Below are 26,580 nucleotides of genomic sequence, written 5' to 3'. Positions count from 1 at the left end.
TTTTCACCTACTTATCAGCAGCAGCTGAACTCTTACTGCTATATTCGACTCTTACTGCTGCTGATTAAAAAGGAGGAGAATAAACGAAGCATCAGGAGAAACTAATGTTGCTTGTAGTGTCGCATGGAAATAACTTATTATTGTTTACAACATATATTGGTGTCAGAGTATTTTGTCCCATACATATTTATTCTGCTTGACCTTTTAACGTTGTATAAAGTTGTTGATTTACAGTGGCTGCATTTTCTGCTTATAGGTTTGTAGAAAATAGAACCTGTCTATGAACACAAAGTAGATTAAAAGATCTCAGAAAGCAACACATCATTTCCAGGTCTAAGGAAATTAAAAAGCAGATTTCAAACAAAGTCATTTGTATCATTAACAGTTTCAAAGCCTATTTGTAAGGCTGCAGTGAAAGCAGTTTTTTTTTTTTTTTTAAATTGAGAAATCAGAAACATTGATGAACCCTTCTGGAATTGACCAGCTTTATTTTCTCTCCCACGTCCGATCGAGGAGGTCACAAAAGAACCCAGAACAACTTCTAAGGCTTCCGAGGTTGGAGGACAAATGGCATCAATGGGAAAGTTTTAAGGCAGAAACCACTGCTGTCCAAAAATAAAACACACCTCATTTCACGTCTGCCAAAAATATCTCAATTACCCTCATAACCTTTGAGTAAATATTTTGTGTAGTGACTGAAGTGAAACTCTGTGAAAGCTGCATCTCCCGGTAGATCTGATGCATCAGGACGATGATCCGAACCACGTCTGCAGATCTGCCTTTGGAAGGTTTTGGAGATGGTTTCTGAGTGGCCTAGTAAAAGTCCAAGCTTAAATTTGGTGGCATGACCTGAAACAGATCAAATGTATCCTGATCACGGCAGTTCCCCAAAAAGAGTAGGAAAATAAAACTAGGGTATACAAATACTTTTTACTGACGGTAAATGCTCACGGCTCATGGTGTTACGAGGTAAATACGAGTGTGAACATCAAATCTTTAATGTTTCAGGTTTGAGCATTCTGGTTTTGTTCTGGTTAGGTTCTGATTTGCTTGTTTTCTTGCAGCCACCCCTGCCTTCTCTCCAGAGCCCCGGCTAAGTGGATGTTGTGTCTGCAGAGTTATTAGCGCTGCCGAGCGTTTGTGCACACTCCTCCTCCTGTCTGGTTGGGCGCTGCTACCTTGGCAGCAGCCTGTTGTGTGTGTGTGTGTGTGTGTGTTTACGGTGCGAGTTGTGCCAGTTTTGAGGACCAGCTGGGTCTTCAGAGATGGTGTTTGCACAAGCATTTGTTTCTCAGACGTGATTGTAAGAGTTTCAGCCGTGTCCTGTTGCTTGTCGACTAAAACGCTCCGTTTTGATGGGGCGGGTGAATCGCCTAAATCATAACTGTCAGCTTTTTCTTTTCTTTTTTTTTTTTGGGCGACCACCTCACTCCTTCACCCCTTCAGGCTGTCCCCCTCCTTCCCTTAACTCGTCTCCTCCCCACCCCTTCTTCTGTGTGCGCTAAGGACAGCAGGTCAAGGAGACAGTGATGAGGTACATATCAGTGTGAACCAGAATGTAGATTAGTACCTCTCCAGGCAGGGACACACACAAATATAGACACACACACACATGAACTCGCCATCCCTTCCTGCCTCTCCCTTTTTGCCATCCAGTGTTTATGTCTCTGTCTTTATCCCTGTGAAAGGTATCAGGCGGAGGTCAATAATGTGTTGAGCACTATTGATCTGTCCGGTAGGACCTACGGGTGAGCGAGGGTAAGAGGGAAATGGAGAGGTATGGATCAATGCTATTCTGTATAACCCATCTACATACCGCGCTCTGCCACCCAATCAGATCCCGAGTCTTTTGTTCTCTAATAGATTATTCATCAGCGTTTGGGATCTGTACAGTGGACGACAAGCAAACACAACATGACGGTCCTCGCAGTGAGCCAAAGCCCAGGATTAGAAATGTCTGAGTTGTAGTTTTCTGCCATAAGAAGTAGACGTTCCAGTGCTAAACCAGCGCTGGGCGAGTTGGCTTCAACCAGTTCTTCAAAAAGTTAAACACCAAGTCGAGACATTCTCAATCACAACGTCTGAGCCAGTAAATGTTTTATCATTTCTCTGTTGCATGCTGCATATTTGAGCTGAAATGGAGTGAAGATAATATTTAACCTACATAAGTCACAGTGTCACCAGGTTTCATATGGAGTATGACATTTCAAGTGTGGGAAAGTATTTAGAAACTTTGTTCTTAACTTTGTTTAAAAGGTCCATCCATCCATCCATCCATCCATCCATCCACTTGTTTGTCTGTCAGTCCGATAACAAGGATGATAGAAAGCAGTTGCATTTGAGGAAAAAATGGATGAATTACAATTTATATTATCAGCAACATTGCTGTTTATTAGTTTTCTAACTTCAAACATTTAATTCACCTGCCTGATGGCAGTACAGAGCTCACACAAAACCTCCTGTGGTTTGTGGTGATGTAGTTTTACTGTGGATATATTTTTTTTAAACAAATTTCTGATCAGCAGTGAGATCGTGATCAGATTTTAAGCTCTTAGCAGCATTATTGGATTCCTGCTGGTGATTTACTATATAAAAATCTATGGTAACCCACAGGTACGTGTTCTTGGTCCTAAACCGTTGACGTGTTTTCTTAAAGAATTCACAAAAATGAACTGAAACATATCCTGCTGTAATATCATCAGCAATCAGAATGCTTCGTTTCAGGTGTCATTGGCTTAAATGTGGTGTAATTGGTCGTTGCCATGGGGCACGATTTGTTTCTAGTACAGATGGGGTGTTATTCTCACCCAGGCTACATCAAAAAGCAGCTCTGGGAAGATGTTCCCACTCGACGCTGTGACACAGCATCCGTGCAGCTCCGTAGGGTAAGGCCATTAAGATGCAGTTTACGGTTTAAACAGCGTAAATATTTCTAGGCATTTGAAAATGTGTCCCATGGGTTTTGTTGAACTACCTTTAGCTGCTTTAAATGAAAGGAATATATTCTCGTCAGTTGTGCTTTATGCCAAGCATTAAAACTACTTGACTATGTGTTTCTTGCGCGGTTCTCAGCAGCCGACATTCCCCGAACTTGACGGCAGGAAGAGAAATTATTCAACTTAACTTTTAAAAATAAACTAATTAGTTTGTTATTAATGCCTCATTCCTCTACCTGCAGGTTTCTTTAGCATTAGAAGTCCTTGTTTACCTTCTGTGCTGACCGGACTTCCAATAGATTTACTTTCTGTATGAGTCACAGTTATTGCAAGCTACTCTTTTTCGTTATGAAAACAAAAAAGAAATCATATTGATGGCACAAAAAAAAAAAAGTCTGCTGGCTCCTTTAGTATTTCCTCAGGCCAGTAGGTTTTGATAAAGCCCGACTGCATGCTAAATCTACGCTCCAATCTCGCTGGCGGCAGTCGCTCGGTCTCCACACTTTTTAGTTTGCATTCGGTTTAGGTTGTGCAAATGTGAAAGTGGATGTGAAGAATTATTACCAATGATGCTCCATAACAATAAGAAAAGATCTGCAAATTGACTAGAACGACAAAAAAATCTTTTTTTTTTTTCTTCAAAATAATATCTGGGTTTTTCCTGCGAGTCCTCTTTTTTTCTTCTTCTTCTTTTTCTTTCTCACTCCTTTATCTCCAAACTCACTCTCTCTCTCTCTCTCTCCCTCTCTCCTGCATCTTCTTACTCTCTCTCTGCGCTCCTGGAGCGGGGGATGCCAGGGGGACAGAGTGCAGATAGGACCTGTCGCCATAGCAACAGCTTCTGCAAGCTGCTGACACCCTACTGTGGGGGTGGCGGGGGGATTGAGGGGGCTGAGAGGAGGAGCAGAAGAAAAGGTTGTGAGGGGGAGGCACAGTGTAACGGTCGGGGCACAAGAGGGGTTTGGGGTGGGGGCTGGGGGGGTCATTGATGGAGCAGAGGAAGCTGTACAGAGGACACAGGAAGAGTGTGGGGGGGGGGGTGTGTGTGAGGAGGCAAGGAGGCAGCGACCCTGCGTCTACCCCTGGGATTCAGTGCCCTGCTCATGTTCACAAGCAGAATTAGCATAATGATGGGGAGGGGGGGGGGGCGCGTTGTTTCAGTCTCTGTGTGTCGGTAACAGATAAAGGAAGAACGGAGAGTGTTTGCGTACATGTGTGTGCAATTAGACGGCAGTCCCGTCTTCCTGGCGTACAGTAGCATCACATGGACGCCGAGCGCTCTGGAGGTGTGCGTGCTGCCGGATCGGGGGTCTTGAACCCCCTCCACCCTTCTGTTCTCGCCCGTAGCCTGCGGTCCTCCCCTGTCTGTCTCTCTGTACCGAGGGGCTGCACTTTATGAGCCTGTGATGCAACTCTTTGTGTGTCTGTGTGATTTTCCCGTTCGTGTTTCTGAGTGCTGGTCTGATCTTTTGTTTTTGTTTTTTTTCCCAGCTTGCTTATGTAAGCACTCTGAACATGTATTTTGTTTTACGCGTGTTGTCAAGAACACACTGTATCATGTGTAGCCTGCTAGCTGCTCCACATCTCTTTCTGTGGTTTGTATTATTACAGATTTTGCATCATCTTCAAGTCTGGAAAAATATTGAATTTGATTTTAGGTTGTTTTTTTTGTGGGGGGTGAGTATAAAATTAATATATTTATATTCACTGGTTTTATCATGTGTTCATTTGTTGACATGACCTTTTTGATTTAATAAAATCTCTCCTACCCAAATGTTTTTTGTTTTAAGAAAAGATGCTGATAAAGTGTTATCAGTCTGTTCTTCCTTTCCTTTTTTGTCTTCATTCCTTCCTAGCAGGTTCCATGTTTAAGTCCTGAGTAATGCAGAAATTTATTCTAAGTATTGGAGGTTATGTCTTTAAAAAAAGACTGGTATACAGTCCAGAAAAGTATGGACAAATCTGTAGGAAAACGGCTTTGTTATTTGACTCTAACAAAGGGAAACTGTTGTTGTTACACGAGTTAAGTTTAACAAAGTCCTTAAATATTTTTGCATGAACTGGTGTAACGCCGGTTTTGTGATTTCATGCCCAGTGCGCCGGCGTTGTGGAGCGGAGGGTGATTTAGCTGTCGTCTGTGTGTTTCAGAGCGCAGCGGCGGCGCCGAGCCCGGTGATGGGCAACATGCCCCCCAACGACGCCATGCCAGGTGGTCCCATACCTCCAGGCTTCTTCCAGGTATAACCCGCCTCCTCTCTGCCCACTTGTTACATTTTCAGCGTCTCTCATTCATCCCTCTGACCACTCTTCAGAAAAGATTACAAACAACTAAATAATAAAAAATTTAAAGGCAGTTTTGTTGTATGAAGACTAATTGTTCAGAAGTTGTCCGCTGAACTTAATTTAACAAAATTGTTTTGTTTTACTGTCTGATACAGAAAATAACACATGGTTCTCTTTTTTTGTTTTTTTTTGTTTTTTATAAATATATAAATTCAAATCTGATAAGTGTGGCATGGACACACTTATCAGAGCACACTTGGCCCCTATTGATACTTTAAGATATGTAAAATAAAATCAAGTACAGCCATTACTTTCTGAAACCACCCTAATTATCTATTCCTGGAGTCAATAGAACATTTCTGCAGATGCTTCAGTGTTTTGAGATTGAGAAACAAAACAAAACTAAACCATATTTAGGTTATGAATCAACCTTCGAAGCTTTGAATATCTCACAGAGAACAATTTGTGTGCCTGTGTTTAGAGGTGCCAGATAAATGCAAAACACTAAACAGAGGTGTAAATGTTTCATGAAGTCGTTTTGATTTGTGAATATCTTTTATTGCTATTTGCAACGTTCTCAGTGAGCGTGGGAAGATGAGACACAAACTCAACAAAACATGTCTGTTTAAGCGGTTCATTGTAATTATTACTCAGGTTTGCAGTTCTGGGAGTTTTATTTACCTTCTGAGTAAATGAGGGCGATCGTTTATTCAAAACCAGCTAAGACTTACTCGACCCGACTCCGTCCATTCATCTGTGGCTCGGCTCTCACTCCATCGACGCTTCAACATCCCGTGTCCATCTCTCCGTTCCACCCATCCATCTCTGTTTCCGTCCCCTCTCTGACCCGTCCCAGCTCTGTAGCGCCAAACGGGGGCGGGGAGGGGTTTCTGTGTTGGAGAGCCTCTAAGAGCGAAGAGAAGGCAAGCACACAGATTGTGAGCGAGCACCCACAAACAAAAAAAAAACAACAAAAAAAACCACATGCTCTCACATCCTCTGCGAGGCTGCAGCGTGATGGACAGCGGTGGCATTTGGCAGGAGGCGCGATAAGGTAGCGGCGAAGAGTGGGAGCTAAAACGCGGGTGACACAATATAGGAGGGAGGAAGAAAATTAGAGTGGAAGAAGAGGAGGGAAATGTAAAAGATGGTTGCTCCCAGCACTGAGGCCTCACATCCTCGTGGTGCGCTCCCTTGTTGGTGGTGAGGAATAGTGAAAGCACGACTGTAAATAAGGAAGGAGGGGACGGGGGGGTGACGACGAGAGATGCGTGGAAGTGCTATTTTTACCGTCGGTGGGAGAGTGAGATTGGGCGCGGGTTTGTGTGTCTGTTGTGTTCAGGGGAACTTATTTTTCCAGAGAGCTGCTTTGCTTCACAACACATTATGCAGAATCTTGTTTCTGTTCTTATTAGTGCTGTGGTCAGTGGCACGTCTGACTCCATAAGGAAAAACATAAAGAGCATGTAAGAAGCGACACACCTACAAGTTAAGTGTTGCACGGGAGGCAAATCCTGTTTTATCACAATTCAAACAAGATCAAGGCGACAGCTATAAAGATTTCTTCCACCTTATAGTTTGAGAGGGGCTTTTGTGCCAGTAAGCTTTGAGCTTTGATCAGTTTGTTGCTTTGATAATTAAATATTTGATAATGGCAAGCTCTTACTTGTGTTTTTATTAAGGGATCCCTTCACACATAACTTTGATTTAAATTAAATGTTTACACATTTGAAGGCCAGTTTAGCACATTGTTTTCTGAACAATATGCTTGTGCTTTTTTTTACAGAACAAATGCTCCTTATGGATTATTAAAAAGCATGACCATTTAAATTTCCTCCATATAGAGAAGCACTGACAACAGAGTTTTTTGTTGTAAGACTGTCATTTGTTTCCAACTCAAATTTCTGTTTAAGAGTAATATTACAAATATTTCAAAAGGTTTCTGAAATGCCATTTTTAGTCTTCATTGGTCATTATTTATGTAAAATAAGAGCAGAGGCAACGTCACATGGTGTTAGGAAAAAAAAAGGTTTGACTTAAATTGTCATACACTTTTAAACTTTGCAAATTGTCTTTACTCTCTGTTAGCAATTAGTAGATTTAGCTTGGGTAGCATTATGCGAACAGCTTTGTGTGTATATTCCAGAAAATATGGTTTGTTTTACTATATTAAAACATTTCCAAATCCATTAATCCAGAATGTTGGCTTAATGGTCGAAAGGGTCAAATTGTACAATCTGGCCTCTCATTCGCCTTCCTGTTGTCTGCTGAAAGTCTTGCTCTCTCCTGCAGCCTACGTGAAACGCAGACCTGCCTTCTTACACACCTCCAATTTTAAACCTTTCACTTATAAAGAACAAAGTCAGGATTAAGTCTTCTTCTCTCAGTCACTGCGGCCGCACTGAACAGCACTAGCGCTAAGCGTGGTGTGTTCACTGGTTGGAGGAAAAACGGTTGGAACTGACTAGTCTTCAGGTCTGGGGTCTGAAAAACAACCAATTTTGGCCAATTTTAGATTTAATTGTAGAATTGAAACAAATGTTGCACAAATGAGCTTGTGTGTTTTCAGGAAGTTGATGGGATTTGAATCAAACATCAAATTAGAAACCAGTTTTGACCAGTAAAAGCCTGACTGGGGCTGCATTGGGCCTGAACGTTTAGCGTCGGCAACCAGTTTGTGTCATAAGGTAGAGAGATGGCACCATCTCATGTATTTAATATTATTTATGGGTCACATTTTTACAATTTGTTTCATTTGAGAATGGAGTCTGGAAAACGTCTAGAACTTACTTTTCGTGTTTTCCAGCTTGAAACGCGTCGCTTATTAACACCTAATTATTTTTTTTTTTGCTAATGTCAATGCACTTTTGCACCAAACATTTGCATAACCAGTGCAAGAAACAACCTGCTTCAAGTGACAGTGTTATAATTGGAGACATTTGTTGGTAAAATGCCATTTTTGTAATTGAAGTCCTCAGCAATTGACCTAAATCCACGTTTCTGCTTGACTGAAAACCACCGTGTGTTTAAGAAAACTGACCCTACTCGCAACATTCATTCATTTTTGTTTTAATATGTTGAGGCACTGACCTCTTCAGGAAAGTCTCAATAGGCAATGATAGTAAAATGATGCAGTATTTACAATCTTTACTGGATGTTGCCATCTTTCTGTCTCCTCTTATCCTCGCACCGTCGTCTAAATCCAGTGTGTTTAGAGACAGAAGAGATGATCTGTCTGATCTGCAAATGTAGCAGCTTACAGTCTGTTTTGGTCCTCTGAAGAATTGATGTCAGGGATCATAGATCCATTGCAAAGCACATCGTAAATAAAATGAGTGCTGTCCAATCGGGGCTCATCTTTAACTCATTCACTGATAAGTCACAAGATTTAAACTGAGCACAATAGAAAAGGAGAGAGTACACGACAACTGCAGACCTTCTACGAAATAACTGAGCAAGGAGAGCAATAATCAGCGAAGCAGTCAAGAGGAACCTGGTAACTCTGGCGGAGCTGCAGAGATCCACAGCTCAGGTGGGATAACATGTTGACAGTGTAAGTCATAGACATAACAAATCTGGCCACTTTGGAGGATTTGGTAAGCAGATAGTTGTTGAAAGCTGTAATTAACCCCATTTTCAGTTTAACGTAGCAAACATGGAAGAATGCGCTCTGGTTAGACTAGACTGAAACTTTTTGTGGCTGCATGAAAAACCCATGCTGAGTGGTAGAAAACCCTGAAAAAAAAAAAAAAAAGATTTCCCACTGTGAAATATATTGGCAGATGCATCATACAGGGATTACTCAAACAAAATAAGACAAAAACTTTTAAAAGCATGTGTCCATCCACTGCTATGTGGAGCTCACACATAAAACCTCGTCTGGTTGTGAAATGAGAACTTTTTGCACTGTACCATTTCTGATGATACCTTTAAGAGCCCAAGCAGTGGATGTTGCTTTGAGACGTATGTCACAACAGGTTACTCTGAACTAGTTATTCTCTGGCTAACTTTGAGCGCACAAACTCCCAGACGCTCTCCGGTAGCCGACGCGTTGCCTCTCTCTCTCTCTCTCTCTCTCTCCCTCTCTCTCTCTCTCTCTTTCTCTCTGTGTGTCCGGATGTCTTGGAGGGAAAGGTGGAAAATTCCACTTGCTATTTGTGAATCTGACACTCATTGTTTAGGAGGGGAGAGCGGGGAAAGGGGGGGGGGAAGTAAAACATTGAACTTCACTGAAGAGGGTGTCGCGTAGTGACGTATTTATCAGAGGTTTTTGACCTCCTGTCCCGGGTGGAGAAGTCAGCGGTATGATCGTATTTGTGTGTTGGCACCGGAACTCGACTCTGTCATGAAGTAGGTTTCCAGAAATGCTTCTGTATTTTTGTTTTGTTTATTTTGTTTGTGGTCGGCGTTCTCTCCGGTTGCGAGTCTGTGCCTCTGCTTGGCTTGTTGTGGTAAGCCTTTTATAACACTGCCCCCGTGTGGTTGGAAGTAGAACAGTCGCGGGACATAACAAGGTGGTGGAAATGATCAGCGCTTGTGGTGTAACAGGGTCACTTTAAGGCCGTGTATAAAGATGATATTTGTCAATTAGTTTGGAGTTTTGATTCCCCCACCCCCCAAAAAAATAAAATAAAAATAAGCAGCGTTTTCCTCTCAACGTCCTCCTCCAACGAAAACGCTCCCTCCAGACTCCCTCCCAACATGGTTTTCCTCTCTTCTGTGACTCTGATCGGGTTCTTCCTCCAGGTGTGAACCCCACATTCTGGCCCCTCCCCTCTCTGATATCGCTCTTCTTTCTTAAAGGGACCGCCCGGCTCTCAGCAGTCCCCTCACGCACAGCCCCCCCCACACAACCCCAGCAACCCCATGATGGGACCCCATGGCCAGGTAAGAAGCAGCAAACACTTTCTCTCAAACACCCCGTCATTCCCTGACCCACACACTCCAGCTTCTCTCTTCCCATTTGCTACCTGCACTCTGTCCTCCGACCACCCTTGAGTCCTCCAAGAGCTACATTTGTTCAGGCTAACTCCCCACTAAAGGAAGTCCCCTGCAGTTATGAGCTCCTTTTGGTTTTTTTTAAATAAAAGAAATAATTAAAAAAAGAAAAGCCAAGCATCCAGAGGCAGGCAGTAGGGCAGGCTCCTCTCGAAGGCCGAGAATCGGCTGTCCCCGTGCGGGATGAATAATTCACTCCTTGCCCCTCCCCCGGAGCAGCTTGTGGGGGGTTGCACACTTATCTGCTCCAGCCTGAACACACACAAACAAGCTCACACACCTCTCCCCTCCCCCTCACTTACTTCTTCTTGCATCTTATAAATAAAAAAGCAGACAAGCAAAATTAACAATCGCATACATATCCAGCAGTTTCCTACTGAGTTTTTGGTCATCGACATGTAGGGAGTTCAGCCGCCACGTCTCAGCTACAGCGGCTGCAGACGCCGCTGTGGAGGTGAAGCTAGGCTTTAGCCCATTAACTGCGGCGGCTCGGCTTTTCATTCTTGTGGTTTCCAGTTTCTTTCTTGTGTGCGAGGGAGTGTGGGCACGCTTCCGCTAAGGGTTTTGAACCGTGTCGTTGGCCCGAGGCGTCTCCGACTGCGCCAAGGCAGACCACAGGGCCGAGTCGGCTTACCGGGAAGGGAAGACTCTCGCACACCCGCACTCGAAACGAGCTTTCAGTCCATCTTGTTGGGCATAAAGGGCACTTTATAAAGTTTATACCGCACAAGCTCATGCCAAGGATGTTTTTCCTTTTCGGTTCCACGTCGGACGTGCTGCTGATTCTGCAGTTTTCCGATGTTGTCATCCATTTTCCAGCCGCGCTGTGTCCATCTGTGTGTTCTCAGTGCTTCCTCTGTTTGAGTGCTTTTGGATTTATCAATAATAGAAATGTCATTTTCTCTGTGTCTCTTCCCCACCGCCCTTGTTTTTTTCCCCTCTTTTCTGTCTTCCGCTTTTGTTTTCTTTTTTTTCCTGGTCCCTTTAGCCTTTCATGTCGCCGCGGTATCCAGGTGGTCCACGCCCCTCACTCCGAATGCCAAATCAGGTAATCGCCTGTTTGGATCAAATTTACATTAAATGAACTATGTGTGTGTTATTATGTTGTTGAGTTTCCGTTTCTGCTCTCTTCCCAGCCTGGGGGAATCCCCGGATCGCAGCCTCTCCTGCCAAACAGTTTGGACCCAACAAGACCGCAAGGTAAGGCTGAAGAACCTCCTCTAGCTTCCCTTTTCTATCCAAAGGTGTTCCTCAGGGATTCTCTCTCATGTCGCTCTTATTTATTTTAATCAGAGAGAGAAAACACTAACTTTTGATGCTGACAATACTGTGGTCAACATCCATCAGTCTACTCTTCTGTAGACTTTCTGCCTTGTAGTTTATGTATTCACATTTAAAATCCTAGTCTTTAGGGCTTCAACCAGTTGCAACAACGTTTTAAATATTTCTGAAATCACCTCAATAGCTAGCTGAATCTAACCTTTAAACAATGCAGATTTTAAAATGGCACATTTGTTAATCTTCTAAGTATTTTTTTGGCCTTTTTAACTAAATGGTGGGTGTGTTTGACTCGAGGAGGAGTGTGTTGTGATTTTGGCGGTAGATTAGACCTTCTGGAGGCCTGCAGCTCATGGGATTACGGCAGAGCAATGTCTGTTGCATTGCTGACTTAATTCCTGACTTTTAGGAGCTGAGACATATGTGCCTGTGTGTTTATGGTGTGACTCTGGTTCTGTTCTTCTTTCTGCCAGGACATCCTAACATGGGTGGACCAATGAGAATGAATCCTCCCAGAGGAATGGCCATGGGCCCACAGGTACAAATAAAGGAAAATGGAGGCTTTTTTTTCTCCTTTTAGACTGATTCAAATGTGTTTTGAATTTTCTGACATTTCTTTATGTCCTGTTTCTTAGAACTACGGAGGCATGAGGCCTCCTCCAAACTCCATGGGGGGTCCCATGCCAGGAATGAACATGTAAGTCCGGTGAAATACCCTCTCATTAGTTCACAGGTACCTCAGTCAGCCTGTAGTTGCTCTTCTCCTCCTTTGAGTAGCAGCAGAAAAGCAATGCCTCCCCTCCTCCACCTGTTGCTGCCACTGCAGCTCAACAGCTGAAGGAAAGTTGCTACACTTTGGGTTACTTTTTTTGAAATGGATCATTCACACCACATTGGCCGTTTCATAAAGAATAAATAAACAGTCAGTTTGCATTTGGCACAACCTGCATTTACAAAGCAGTTCAGATACGACGGGATGATCCTGCATTGATCCCTGTTGGAGGAAATCCAGCTCACAAACATAAGTATCTTACAAATAAAGTATATATTCCATAATTTAGATCAAGAGTACTTCTACATATTCTAAACTGAGCATACAAATACTCCTAAGTGACTTTATGACTCCAATGAAAGAAACTGTTAACAGAAGTAGGATTATTAATCTGCATGTACAGACACTTCATGAGCTACACAAACAACCAACATATCATCAGCCGGTCTTTCCTTCAGCATGAATTTCTGCAGAGTTTTCCAGGTTTTCAGATTATCGGAGGAGTGTCACGGATCAGCCGTAAACTAAACACAATTCATCTTGAAACCTGGTTTTTGCTTTTCTGATTTGAAGCACAATTTGGACGCAGTAAGCACATTGACTTTGACGCTAGAATATTTGAGCAAGTTGAAAATCTACAGATGCTGAAATGCTTGGTTAATTTATTTTAAAACATAAACTGCTTCTGGGTCCACAATATTTTGCTTTAATATTCTATTGTCCTTTATCGTTGCATGAAAATGGACTAGAGATTGTTTTGTCTAAGACAGTTGCAGATTATGACTTCTCTTAATGCAGTAACAGCTGCATGTTTTCTTCTAGTTAGTCTTTCATCGTCATCTCAGGTGTTTTCTCCTTCTGACCAACTTTTTCTACACATTTTCCTCTTTTTGTCTTTTCCTCAGGGGTCCTGGAGGAAGGGGGCCATGGCCAGGACCTAATGCTAACTCAGTGAGTCCACATTTTATATGTAAAATATGATGACTGCAACTGAGTCCAAACAGGCCCAGCTTCCCATTTCAGTCACAGCTAAAACTATTTTAGCTAAAAGAAGATTTCTCTTTTCAAAATGTTCCCAGTTCAGTCACAACTTCAGCTATTTTTAGGTCTATTCACAGATTTTCAGTTGAAATGATGTTTGGTCTTTGACTAGGCCATTCTGTGCTTCATTTTGAACAATCCCATGAGACTCTGACCGTATGTTTGAGGTTGCTGTCCTGCTCGGACCTAATCCTCCTCTCCTTGAGAGCATAGAACAAGTTTTTCTTCCATATTTGCCCGGCATTTAACGTAACTCTGACCATGCAGCCACCACCGTGCTTCAGTATGCTTCACGCAGAGCTTTGAATGTAGTTTAGTTTTGCAGCGAGCCAAACTCGCATCATTTCAACAGGTTTAATTGTCAGAGTAAAGTGGGGCTGAATACAAATGCACACTGTACAGGTTTTTACTGTAAGTTGGCTCTGACCACTGTTCCCTCTGCAGATAGCTTACTCCTCATCATCACCAGGAAACTATGTGGTGAGTCAAACTGTAAATAAAGCCACTTTATTAAGACATGTTCTCTGCTTATGTGACTTGTAAACCTTTAATTTTGTTTCCCAGGGTCCACCGGGTGGAGGAGGGCCACCTGGAACTCCCATCATGCCCAGCCCAGGTGGTGCGTCACCCAACTGCGTCCCCTGTCACAAACTCTCATCTGTCTCTCAGTTCATTTCCTCACTCAACAATCTTCATTTTCTCTGCTCGCCACCAACTGCTATTGTTTGTTTCTCATTTTCCCCGTCTTGCATTGTTTTTATTTTGATCCTTTATCCTTCACTCCATTAAATCCTTTTTTTAAAATTATTATTATTATTATTTTGTGTGACGTCATCATTTAAATAACTTGTCATTAATGTAGTTGCGTTATTTTTCCTAGATTCAACCAACTCCAGTGAAAACATCTACACAATGATGAATCCTATCGGACCTGGAGGCAACAGACCCAATGTGAGTTTTTTGTTGCAGAATCAATTATTTGTGGCAAAGATGAAAATGTAAATGTTGCTCTAACTGCATTAGTGTTGAGAAATGCTTGGATTAATCCGGGGAGTCTGAATTAAATCACTTCAGCTTTGCCTCCAAAGATTACAATTATACCTACGAGTCCGCAGAGAGAAAAAATGATCTCAAGTCATTCATAATTCCCTCTCACCAGTTCCCTATGGGACCGGGGCCTGATGGGCCAATGGGAGCTATGGGAGCCATGGAGCCACATCACATGAATGGATCACTAGGTGGGTTGAGACACAGTGGGACTTGGCGACTCGCATTACGTTTTTTTTTTAATTATTTATTTCTGAAAGTACTCAAATCTGTGCTTTACATCCTCAGGGTCTGGGGATATGGATGGGTTGCCAAAGGTGAGTAAACATCTTCTTTAAGCGTTTCCTCTGTGCTCCAGCGGCGCTTCAGTCAGATCTTGTGTTATTCCTGTTTCGACCCTCTCTCTCGCTTTCTCTCCCACCAGAGCTCTCCTAACAATATGGGAGGCATGAACAATCCTCCCGGGACGCCGCGGGACGACGGCGAAATGGGCGGCAACTTTTTGAACCCATTCCAAAGCGAAAGTGTAAGTGGAGTGGAGCGTGTTGGCGACATTTCACACCCTTTAACGGTTTGTCCTCTCAATCCTGACATACACCAGTGGAAGAATGCAAGCAGAGGGTTTGAATGATTGAAATTTAGGAGTGAAATAAAGTGCTAATATGTCCCTATTTTGGTAATTTAAGAGAAACTTTTTTTTTTTTATAGAAATCTCAGTTTTACAGACTTTATTTTTTCTTTGTATGTATTTTTACACTGTCTATGTTTTCTGAAGTTCAAAACCAACCAGGTAAATCAAATCAAAGTTGAATCAAACCCTTTTGGGACATTTTAAAGCAGCCTGGATTCATGGGCATGAGGCCGTATTTATTTTAATGATTCATTTGGACTGTTCTTCTTTTAGAGTGGAATGAATTGTAAAGCAGCTTCAGTGAATCTTAAAACGCAAATCAGAAACTAGAATTAAATCGACCAATCCAGGAGCGCCAATATTTTTCCTGAGTGCTGATTGGTTGAACCCCCAAGAGCATCCCAGGAAGACTGCAGATGCTGGTTTCTGTGGTAGCACTAATACAAATTTTAACTTTGTGTTTGAACTATTAAAATATGCCATTAAAAGTGTTTATAGAGGGAGTTTCAAGTATCTGTGGTTTTTAGTTATTCTCTGTGGTTGTGAACCCCAATTCCTCTGAATACTAGGAGAACACTGTTGAGTCGAGGTCTTCCTCATTCCAGAAACTTGGGACTGACAGTGTCAGCCCCTCAGCATAACGCTGCCCACACCGTGCTTAACATTTGCACCATTATATTTCACAGCCTCACCTTCCTCCTTCAGATTTTTCTGAACTTCTTTTGTCGTTATGACTGAATAGCTTAGTTTTTCGTAGCCCTGCTGAGGACGACAGACGGTGCTGACTCTCTCCAGCGTGGCGGGGATGAGTGAAGTTAAACAGCTTTAGTTTTAAAACTTATTTAAAATGTTTGTTCCATTAAAATGAATCATTAAAAGCTCTTAAGTTGTTAACACTCAGTCCATGATGAGTGAATATTAAGATCTGAACTCGAACAGGAATCCATACCTACTGTAAAAAATGAATCTTAATTGTGAGATTTTTGGTTCCCTGCGTATCAAACTCAAACATGGCTGTTGGATATCTGGGCCTCAAGATCCAAAATAGACTCATTTTAGAATCAATCTCTTTGTAAATCTCAAATATTTTCTAGATTTAAGCTTCTTTTTAAGCTGAACTTTACATGTTGGGACGCAGCACTCTAAATTTTGTCTTTAGCGACAACGAAACTCACTTTTATCCACGTTGACTCCTTGTAAGAGCTTGTGTTCTGCTTGCATTGTGGCCGCTTACTAATCTCTTAAAACTTCATTCTGTGCCCTCTGTATGTGATGTGATTATAGCCGATTGATTGAACTGTATCTGAAACTCAAAGCAAACACCTTGGTTCTGGTTAAAATGGCATAGCGGGCGGGAGTTGATGGGTTTGGTTCCCTGCGTTGTGTAAAATTTGTGACGCTCTCTTACCCTCGACCTGCAGAGCCACGGGGTTCACGGGACGGCAACAAGCTGAGCTCAGATAAAAGGCTGCAGCGCTGCTGTCAACTAAAAACAAAACGCGTCTGATTCGCTGTTGGAGCTATCGGGTCGTTCTCCGCATCGAGCCGGGTTCCTGTGTCAGGGTTCCTCCCAGTCTTTTTGGCAATCTAATAAATGTTGTAGCCTAACAGGAATTGCAGCTGGTGAACTGTAGTTAGTGCTGTTATAAAAGGCTTTTTTTTCTGTTTTAGAAACAGAATAAAGATATCAGGAATCATAAAGAGGTGCTTTATAGAATCTATTGCCCCTTTTCCACTGGCCTACATGTTTTTGCGAATACCAATTCATTCCAAATGAACATCTGAAAAAAGCAGGGAGGACAAAAAGTGCCTATTTATCTCACTCTCCGAGTAGAGGCCAACTTCAGGAGATTTGTGGGAAATTCAGGAACTGAAATCCAAATGGTTAAACATCTGGTGCTCAAATATCCAGGATGGTCTGAAAACTAGTCGTTTTGTAAATTTGAGTCTGGGAAATTGAGAAAGGAAGCCGTTCTGGAACCCCGACCTGAGAGCGCCGCTGTAAAGCGTGCTTTATCTCTGGAAGCAGTTTGACCTCCCTTCCTGTTTGTCGAAGACAACAGAAACATGACAGCGCTGACTGATGGAGTCTGTTGTATAAGCAGCCTGACTCAGACCTCAAGTCTGTGCTTCCTGCAGCTCTGCAGGCCTGGGTCTGAGCGCCCTCTAGTGTTTAATCGTTGTCGGTGATATCTCCACTCATTTCTGCCCTCCTCCTCCCCCCTTCCCCTCTCTCTCTTTTCAGTATTCACCCAACATGACGATGAGTGTGTGATTTTCTTTTTTTTTTTCTTTTTAATCTTTCTCCCCCAATTTTTTGTGACTCTGCACCTGATTTTTTTTTTTGATTTTTTTTTTTTAAATCATTTTCTTCAATCCTAACTTGACCCTCGGACTGACCCGCCTCCCCTCATCGCACACACACACCTTTTCTCCCCTTGGCCCCCCTCCCTCCTGACGGCATCCGTCCTCCACCGCCCCCGACCCGCCCTCTGTCTTCCTCTCCTCCCTTCGGGAACTGCTGCGGCCACGCAGCCTTCCGGGAGCGCCCTGGAGCATGCTGGAACTCTAATTAAGACGGGCCCTCCCGGAGCGTGCAAAATGGCCGCCGGCGTGAACAGGAAGCAGTCGCAGGGCAGCAGGAAGGGCCTCCTCTCAGACTCCGGCCCCAGCCTCCCCAGCTTTCTCTCGGGGTCCAGACAATGAGCGAGGGGATGGAGGAGACCGGAGCGCGCCGCCGTCCCTCCTGGACTCTCTTTGCAGCTGCTGAGAATCTCATCAACCACAATGTTGGATTTTTTTTTTTATTTATTTTTTTTTCCGTCTTTACTGGTTTTTGTTTTTGCTCCCAACAGATTCCACAGAGGGCCCTCGATGTCCCTACAACATTGTTTTTTGTTTTTTTTTCTCTGTACGTGTACATTTGTAACAGAGTTGTTGTGATGATCAGTGAACATGTTTTTCCAAAATTCTTTTGTGTATGTAATGTATCATTGCTATTTTTATTTTAATTGTATTATTATTATTATGATATTGCTATTATTTTAAGATTAAGGTTTTTCTTTTCATTTGTTTTTAGGGGCACACTGTTTAAATGAAAACAGCACATGTGCACACACACACACACGAGTCTCAAATACAGATTCCTCTCATTTAGAATATCGTTGGAAAGTTAATTCATATCAGAAATTCAATTCAAAATGTTAAATTAATCAGAGTTGAATGTTGTAAGTGTATATTTAAGTTAGTGGTTATAGCTGAAGGCTGATGAAAATGCGAAATGCGGTTTCCAACAAAATTTGAATGAAAACATCAAAGAAAAAAAAAAAGTTACTGAAAAGTTTGTCCACTCATTATATGCACTCAGTACTTGACCTGGGCTCCTTTTGCATTAATTTATGCATCGTTAGATTCACTGCAGGGGTTCAAGTCATGCAAGTTTACCAGCTCAGACTGCACAAAAACAAAAAGAAATGTGCTGCTGAGCAACAGTGCAGCATTTGTTCTGTTGGCTTTGTGTCGGCTTGATGAATGCGACAGCTGTACTCCATGTTGGTGCATGCAATCATGCATTAGCACTTTTTTTTTCTTCCACCCAGTTTTCCATTGACATGCTTACAGCAGCAGGGTGCTTGATTGCCGTCAGGTCAGAGGTCGCCATCTTAGCAGAAGCTGCATTTTGGATTTTTTGTTGGCCGTCGACCTTGATCAGCTGGATAAATATATCACTCTGTCAGTTTCACATTTTGAATTTAAACACTGAAGTAAATGTTTTGATGATATTCAGACTCGCTGAGAAGCACCTGTAATTTGCTGCGCGTCACATGGCTTTCTGTGAGCACACTGCCCCCTGCTGGTGGGATTTTATTTCGTCCATTACGGTACCTATTGAGCATTTTTGAAAACATCCAGATCTTTTTACTCCCTTGCTCACCAGCAGCATCTCTGCCTCCTGCTTTTGTAACTTTGCTGCAGTAAAAAAAAAATAATAATAATAATAATAATAATGCACAGCTCTATTTATTTATGTACTTTTAATTTGTTTATAAATCCTTTTCTTTCTTTTTGTTTTCTTTTCGTTTTTGTAAGTGTCATCCCTGTTTTTGTCGCAGAATTGGTAGCAACTGTATAAATCTGCAGATGCGCTCAGCAGAGTCCTCCATCTGAGCCCGAAAGGTTCTGTCCACGCCACTCCACCCCACCTTCCTCTGCCAGTATTGCGATCCTGTTTGTCCGCCTGTGCTGTTTTGGAGCTTGCTTTGCTGAAAGGAAGGTTTGGGAGCCCCAAATCTCTGCTCCGTTGACTAAAAGAGCGACGTCCCTCCTCCTCCTCCTCTTCCTCCTCTTCCATCCTTCTCCCTTTATTCTCATCTCTCCATCAGGCTGGCATTCTTACACAAACACCACTTTTCCCCCTCTCCTTCACTTCTGAATTTTTTTTTTGTACAACTCTCCATGTTTTTTTTTTTCAATTTGTTCTGTTGTTTTTGTTTTTTTTTTCTTTTTGTAAATACTGTAAAATGCATTTTGATATCATTGACATGTTTTGATATTTCAAATCACAACTGAACAGTTGATCAGTAGCGTGCTGATTCAGGCAAGCGGTGTACTTTTAACCAGAAATGATATGAAACTTAAAAACCGGAGCTGCTATAGACGATTATGCTATTTCACCTCGCAACCCATATTTACGTGGGGGATTTGGGGGGGCCTCTCTGTGCTGCAACTGAGCAGGACAAAAGGAGGGAAATTACCTGTAGTTAGTTCTGGGATAACTCATCGACACGTGTTTTAAACATGATGCATTTGAGGTGACTACAGAAAAATACAAAGTAAGAAATTTGTTTTCTTCTTTCTTTTTTTTTCTTTTCTTTCTTTTTTGCAATTTTTGGCAGAATTTTCAAAGACCAGGTGCAAAAACAAATGACACGTGGTCTCGGATGCACTGCAGCTCAGCTTCTTTTGACTTGACAACAAAAAAACAAACAAACAAACAAAGCAGGGCACACAGGACACTGGCTCTCAGTCCAGCACACCGGAGATCAGAGTACATACTTTACTATGAAGGATTTTCTAATCTATTTAAAATCAGGCAAGAGAAACGTTTGTGGAAGCAAGAGGAAGGAAGGAGAGAGAAAAAAAAAAGCCACATGGACATATTTGTTGCTAAGATGAGGTAGAGAAAGTGCATCAACATGCGTTTTCTCCCGTGTACTTTAATACTGTTGTATAAAATGCAGTCCGACTTCTTTCTGTCCTGTAAGCAAAGCCGTCACAATGTTGATCATTACTGTATTTCTATCGTGCTGATGTATAATACTGTAACATTAAGGAATGGGGAGGGTTAAGACAGGACTTTGGGGCAGAATTGGGAGTAAAGATTTTTTTTTTTTTTTCTGTTCGGTTCCTCATTATTTCCTCCTGATGACAAAGCAGTATTGAATATAAGGCAGGAAGTTGCTTTGTATATCATGTTAGGGTAGTTTCAGATCCTAAATGTCTTGTGTAGTTAAAAAAAAGAGGTTCCTTCGTATGTTTCTTTATATTGTAAAGTTACTTTAGACAAAAAAAAAAGTTGCTTATTGAAAAAAAAAGGTTGGAAATCTACATCGATGCTGATTAAATGTACTTTATTTTATTGTTTTGTTTTAATTTCCATCAACTTGTCGGTCGTTTTTGCCTGTGTCCCTCTTGTTGTAGATACATATTAAAAAGAAATAAAATGACTTCACTCCTTTTGCCATGAACACTAGCTCCTATGTTCCTTCTAAATTTGAAACCAGAACATTTTTCTTCTCAAATATTTTTCCATTAGGCTACAAAACGACATTCAAAAACACACAGACTGAGTGAAAAGATGTTAACTAGTTTTGCGGCTAGTTCTTACATCTACTTCATAGAAGGTGAAACTCATTCAGATCGAGAACTGATACAAAATAATGCAGGAAGCTGCAGATGTGGCTGGACTCGACACTTATTTAAATAAAATAAAACCAGACCGCAAACCTATAGCTTCACAGTTTCAGAAGTCCAAATTATTTTGTTCCAACTGCGCCGAGTGGCGACGCGGTGACCTCCCGCTCCTCTCCCTGTGACTGAAGCCAGCAGGAGCGAACAGAGAGGAGGCCTGGGGCAGCAGAGGGAGCAGGGCCGCTCTGGCAGAGGTCAGGGGAGAGGAGGAGCAGGGCGGGCGCGGCTGAAACCAGGACACGCGTCTGCTGCTTCCTGCAGGTAAAACGTTAGCTGGCACCTGCAGGCGAGAGTCCGGTTGCTTCGTTAAGGGCGGGAGGTGAAGGGGAGGATTGACCGCAGCGACAGAGGGGAGGGTGTTCCTGCGGAGATAAAAGCGACGGGATGAGCAGGCTGAAAGCTTCGTGTCTGACCCTCCTGGTGACAGAATCCTCTTGGGGACACCGCCGTCTGATTTAGTTGTAACCGAGTCCTTACTCCAGCATTTACGAACGTCCCCGGTAAACCCAGCATCCGGTCTGCGCGCCACGCCGTCCTCTATCTCCTCATCTACGTCCTCGTCTCCACATTCTCCCTGCACCTCTCCTTCCTCCTCGAGGTTCCTCTCCCTCATTCCCCGTTCATAAGCCCTCTGCAGGGAGTCCAGGTTGTTGATGGCCAACCACGGTTCAGACGACACCCTCTGTCTGGAAGCCGGACCCCTACATGGACTTGACTGACTCAGCTCGAACGACGAGCGTCTGCTGCCGCTTCCGTGTTTGCCTGCTGGACATAAACGAACAGAAAAGCCCGAGTCAGAGTCATTACTAAATGATGCTATTTCTACAATTCCAAAATTACACTCTTGTCTTTCTTCCAGGAACAATCTGACCAAACACTGTCGTTTAGTCGATGTAGTTTCTTGCAAGATTCAAAGCTAGAAATTCACATCCAAGGGACATTTCTACGTTGCAACTTGGAAATTACCCAGCATTCATGGAATTAGTCTGAACCAACTTTGAATGCAGTTGCGATTTGAAATTTCCTGGCTAAGAATTTTGCAGACAGAGAAATTTAAAAGGAAACTTTCTTCTGAGGGCATTTGCTAAATGTTAGCCATTCCTAACCCAGTGTTGATGCGAGGCTGATTGATTATAGCAAAGTTCTCGTCTTCTAGCTGTAGATTTTAGATTAAATAATTGTGAGGTAGTTCACCTTTACCAGCCAAACAACCCAGCAGTATGAAGCTACCACCACCATGCCTGACAGTGGCTACAGAGTTACTGGAATTAAAAGCGTTATTTCGACCCGTCCAATAACATTTCTCGTCAGCTAGCTGGTTCTGCCTTTATTATATCTGACTGTAAACCATTTCTCCAGATGACTTTAGACTTCTCCAGATGGAAAGCTGCCCATTTTAGGCAAATGTCATTCGTTCTTGTCTTTCATCTGAGGTCAGTTAACTGAGACCTGAAGATGCGCAACCAGTTCTCATGATTTTAACCAATTTCTGACAGGAGGATAGGTCAAATGTTTTTTTTTTGTTTTTTTTTAAAATCCTCACTTGTTCCTCTGAAGTTGAAGATGTTTCCCCCCTCAGGCGAGCTTGGCGAGCCCGTCTTCAGGATGATGTCGGACGGGGACATGCAGGACACTGGGGAGGAGTCCGGAGACGGGGGGACGTTCAGGTACCTCCTGGTCACTGGGCCTCTGTTCGCACCCGTCTCCGTAGCAATGATGATGATGTCACGACCTTTGGCCCGGCAAGCGTCTATTAGCACCTGAAATAAAAGTGCGGCATGAATCATCTGTGGTACTCTTATATCTTTTTAGGATTTTTCTCTATTTTTTTTTCCGTTGGGATAATAACCTGCACTGTGGGTTGGTGCTGTGCGTTGATGGCGTAGACCAAAGCTGAGGCTCCAGAGCCGTCCTCTATGCACGGGTCAGCTCCTGCAGCCACCAGGGCGGACGCCACCGGAGCGCCCGCTCTCTGCATACAGGTGTACATCAGAGGAGTGCGACCCTCCTGGTCCTGTGCGTTGGGATCTGCCTGATTGTAGGTGATGCTGTTTAAATATTTCTGAAATTCAAACTTTAGCTGATCTAAATGTCGTTTGCTTCATCTTCCCACCATAAAAAAAAAAAAAACAACAACAAAAAAACAACTGCTCTGGGTCTGTCGGTTTTGCGTTGTGGCTCTTGAGTGAAGATGCACAAGCAAAGTGTCTGTTTCATAATGCACTTTTGGTGAGAGGTTTTGTGTTCCACAATGGACAAAACGTTCAAGAACACACACGTGGGTGGATGAAGTACTTAAATCTGAGGCTTATTTAATTCATTTTTGTGCATTGTAAATATACAACACTGCAAAAAAAAACACCAAAATTTTACCAAGTATTTTGGCCTAGTTTCTAGTGCAAGTATGTTAGTACACTTGAAATAAAAAAAAAATAAAATTAAAAATACTAACTTATAAGTAACTTTTCAGCAACATATAAGCTTGTTTTGAGACAGTATGTCCTTAATATTGGTGTAAAAAGTACTAGTTGGAAGTGAAATAATCTTCTAGTGGAACAACAAACTTTTCCATATTCCTCTGGGAGATTATTTCACTTATACCCAACACTCTTTCATCAACATTAAGGAATTATTCACTTTAAACAAGCTCATATATATCAACGCTGAGAAGCTACTTATAAGTTAGTTTTGTCCTATTTCAAATGGACTAACATATATGCACAAGAAACTAGACCAAAAAGTACTTAGCAGGATTTTGTGTTTTTGCTGTGAAAACCGTCACACTGCCGTCGCGCATGTGTTTTCGTGAAAGGGGAAGTATTTGTCACCACAGTTTGACCTTATTCTGCAGCAGGAATCTCAGGAGTTTCACACTCTCCTTCCCGGCTGGCTCTCCTCTCAGGGCCTTGCAGGCAGCCAAGAGGGGCGTCTCTCCTCTCTGGTTGCTCCCGTTCACCTGAGCCCCGCCTTCCACGAGGAGGCGGACCAGACGAAGCTTCCCGCAGGAGGCTGCGCTGATGAGGGGGCTGGAGTCTGTCAGAGGATCCCCCATTTGCCCTGAGAGGCAAAACAGAGTCAGGCAGGCTGCATTTTAGTCGCTGACCCGCTGAGAAGTTTGCTCTTCATCAGCGTGAATGTCGTAATCGTGTTGGCGCTTTCGATGGTCCCATTGGAATTGGTCTGAAAATGCAGGATATGCAACTCGAATTGAACGCAAAAGCTTTTTTTTTAATTACAAAGATTTCAAATGATGCATAGTCAAACAAATGCGTGCAACACCACCAACAGAAACGGATGTGGGGGGGGAGTGAAATTTGCAATTCATCAACAAGCTTCTGGCTCCACATTCGACCAATCTTCTGATCTAAGACGATGGAAATCATTTATATTTGTTGGTGTCCAGCAATAAACAATTACTTTTAGGAATAGTCTGTAAATTTCTAGATCTAAATGTCTTCACAAAGAAGTTTTTTGCAGTCAAGGGAGACCAAAAAAAAAAAAAAAGGGTATTTGGGAAGGATTGTATTTTTGTTGTCTTTTTGTATATTTTTCGTCACCCGCTAAAACGTCCTAAATTGAAATATAAGTTGAGAACAAAGATGGAGAAAGACATCGGTTGATGTGTATTAAATTAACAAAAAGCACGTCACTTACCTTATGGTTCTTTTTGCTGTCAGTTCAGCCGGAAAGAAATCATTTCACACCGAAGTCGTTGTTAATCCTTTGAAACATTTGCCTTTGTTTTGTTTTTAGAAGAAGAAGAAGAAGCGCCTTCATGCGTCGCTGCGATCTGCAGAGGGAAAAGTGAGTTTCCCTCAGCAGCCTCCCTCCCACCTGCTCTCCTGCTCCCTGTTGGCGCAGGAGAGGTTCGGCTCAGGGCGGGCGTTCAAAGTCACAAACGGTTTCCAGCCCAAAATGTCACCTGTCGCAAACACAGCATCACAAAGAGCCAGAGGGCCTTTGATATGAGTCAGCTTTGAACGGCTCTCATCTGCCCTGCGACCACCGTCTGTGTTCAAACAGACGCAGGGAAAAAAGACAAAAGCAAACAAAAACCCCTCGGCATGCACAGGCTCTCTGTTCAACTCTCAGCAGTTCATTAAAACTGTCTGCTGCTGCTGCTTTGGAGTTGGTCATTTTCAGTGATTCAGCTCCAAAAGTGAAACTCAAGATTCCTGAAGCAAAGAGTGGAATATTTTAGGGGTTTCTTTCTGTTATTTATTTTTATTTTTATTTTTTAATAAATGTGGCTTGCAGGATTCAGAAAAAATCCTCAGACATTTGATTTGTGGATATTGGGCAAATACTATGTTATGAAATCTCTGATATTCCAGAAGTCACAGTTCTTTTTAAAGCATCAACATCAGTATATCTGACAAATCTTTTGAATACCATCAGCTTAAAGCTATTATCCTGAAAAAAAATCAGTGACATACTCCTTCAGTGACTGACTGTTGCATCCCAGGTGCACAAAGGAGCATTATAGCAGGTCCTTCTTCCCAGCAGCTGTACGACTATAACCATCACTTGCTGTTTTTTTATGTCTTTCCCATTTGTTTTAAATGTCTGTCTTTTGTACGTTTCTTAAAATACCCTATGCAGATGCAGATTTTTTGCATGATTTTTTTAAAGTAAATATAGCGTATGCTATCTAATAATTCCATAGCATTTTATGCCGTAAATCTGCCCTCATTGTACAGTCTCATTTCCTACTTTCTGTTTTTATTTTAGCTCAATTTAGTTAATTTACATACCAACAGATCACAACACATGACAGCTGAAGGCCCTTTAATGTACATTTTTACCTAGATGTGAAAGTACATTCTTCTACTTGGCTGTCACTTTACTGCTGCTTTATTGTCCTTCAGTGATTTTCTCACTGAAGGACAATAAAGAATATTTCACTTTAACCTGTCCACAAAACAGGACGATGTAGGTCTGAATGTTTACAAAGAAAACATGCATAATGTTGTGCATTTTTGTTTTATTTAACCTCCGTGGAGTTTATTGCTACCTCCATTAGCCCCACCACAACCTGCAGAATCGATGACTGCGATACATTTATGGCTTTCCTAAAAGAATGTGACTCCTTCTACGGCTACTATGAGACCAGAAAGAGAGCTTATGCAGCATTCTCATTCCCAGGTCTCCTCGCTGCTAGTTAGCTCCATGTTTAAGAATCAATCTTAAGATGCTTTTAGTCACTTTTGAAGCCATTAAAGGTCTTGGGAGGAACAAAAACCCTCAGTGGTGCATAATTTTCCTCAAAAAAAGGCAAAAAGCCTTTCTGAAGACTCTTTCCCAGGGGAGGCCATTGATGTTTTTAAAAGCAAATTTGAGATTGATCTTTGTGGTTTAGGGTTTTGTTTGATTTTAGGTAATTATGATAAACTGCTCAGCACTGTTTGGCTTTATACTGATTACATTTTTAATGTACTTTATTTTCTGTAATTTTCATGATTTACTCACTTTTCTCCTGTTTTAGTTCATTTCCATCTCATTTGTTTTTTAAATTAATTAATTGTTAACCTCTGTTAACAATGCATTTTTGTACATTTCTTCTTTTTAAATCCATACTTGTTGAACACATTAATTATTTTTTTTATATATCTGTTTGGTCATAG

At 42.3% G+C, this 26,580-nt stretch overlaps 2 protein-coding genes across 6 annotated transcripts in view; one reads left to right on the top strand and one right to left on the bottom strand.

Annotated features, from left to right (window-relative positions):
• The window catches only part of LOC103155287 (single-stranded DNA-binding protein 3), a 43,469-nt gene extending 23,349 nt beyond the window's left edge, over positions 1 to 20,120 (top strand). Inside the window, exons 5-18 of one of the 3 annotated variants that reach the window (XM_007576927.2) lie at positions 5,085 to 5,174; positions 10,023 to 10,106; positions 11,206 to 11,265; positions 11,354 to 11,417; positions 11,969 to 12,033; positions 12,131 to 12,192; positions 13,173 to 13,218; positions 13,753 to 13,788; positions 13,873 to 13,927; positions 14,189 to 14,259; positions 14,468 to 14,546; positions 14,644 to 14,672; positions 14,780 to 14,881; positions 17,232 to 20,120. In XM_007576927.2, coding sequence (XP_007576989.1) covers positions 5,085 to 5,174; positions 10,023 to 10,106; positions 11,206 to 11,265; positions 11,354 to 11,417; positions 11,969 to 12,033; positions 12,131 to 12,192; positions 13,173 to 13,218; positions 13,753 to 13,788; positions 13,873 to 13,927; positions 14,189 to 14,259; positions 14,468 to 14,546; positions 14,644 to 14,672; positions 14,780 to 14,881; positions 17,232 to 17,261 — 873 coding nt within the window. In that variant the 3' untranslated portion in view covers positions 17,262 to 20,120. The remainder of the gene's footprint in view (positions 1 to 5,084; positions 5,175 to 10,022; positions 10,107 to 11,205; positions 11,266 to 11,353; positions 11,418 to 11,968; positions 12,034 to 12,130; positions 12,193 to 13,172; positions 13,219 to 13,752; positions 13,789 to 13,872; positions 13,928 to 14,188; positions 14,260 to 14,467; positions 14,547 to 14,643; positions 14,673 to 14,779; positions 14,882 to 17,231) is intronic. The other 2 variants (XM_007576935.2, XM_007576944.2) reach the window with 2 other exon arrangements.
• Positions 20,121 to 20,374: 254 nt separating this feature from the next.
• LOC103155280 (ankyrin repeat domain-containing protein 34B) lies at positions 20,375 to 26,014 on the bottom strand. 3 transcript variants are annotated; one of them, XM_007576920.2, is made up of 5 exons: positions 24,611 to 26,014; positions 23,796 to 24,013; positions 22,806 to 22,988; positions 22,500 to 22,716; positions 20,375 to 21,721 (listed from the first exon to the last, which is right to left on the bottom strand). In XM_007576920.2, exons 2-5 carry the CDS (start codon positions 24,006 to 24,008, stop codon positions 21,009 to 21,011), a joined length of 1,326 nt encoding a protein of 441 aa, XP_007576982.1. In that variant the 5' UTR covers positions 24,009 to 24,013; positions 24,611 to 26,014; the 3' UTR covers positions 20,375 to 21,008. The 3 variants fall into 3 exon arrangements, with proteins under 3 accessions (XP_007576982.1, XP_016518697.1, XP_016518698.1); XM_016663211.1 differs by having other exon boundaries at positions 20,375 to 21,718; XM_016663212.1 differs by lacking the exon at positions 24,611 to 26,014 and having other exon boundaries at positions 22,806 to 22,984; positions 23,796 to 23,882.
• Between the last annotated feature and the right edge of the window lie 566 nt (positions 26,015 to 26,580).

The sequence above is a fragment of the Poecilia formosa genome, unplaced genomic scaffold (assembly GCF_000485575.1).
Source record: "Poecilia formosa unplaced genomic scaffold, Poecilia_formosa-5.1.2 Scaffold8, whole genome shotgun sequence".
NCBI lineage: Eukaryota > Metazoa > Chordata > Actinopteri > Cyprinodontiformes > Poeciliidae > Poecilia > Poecilia formosa.
Note: the sequence above shows the minus strand (reverse complement) of the source record. Positions and strands in the feature narration are given on the sequence as shown.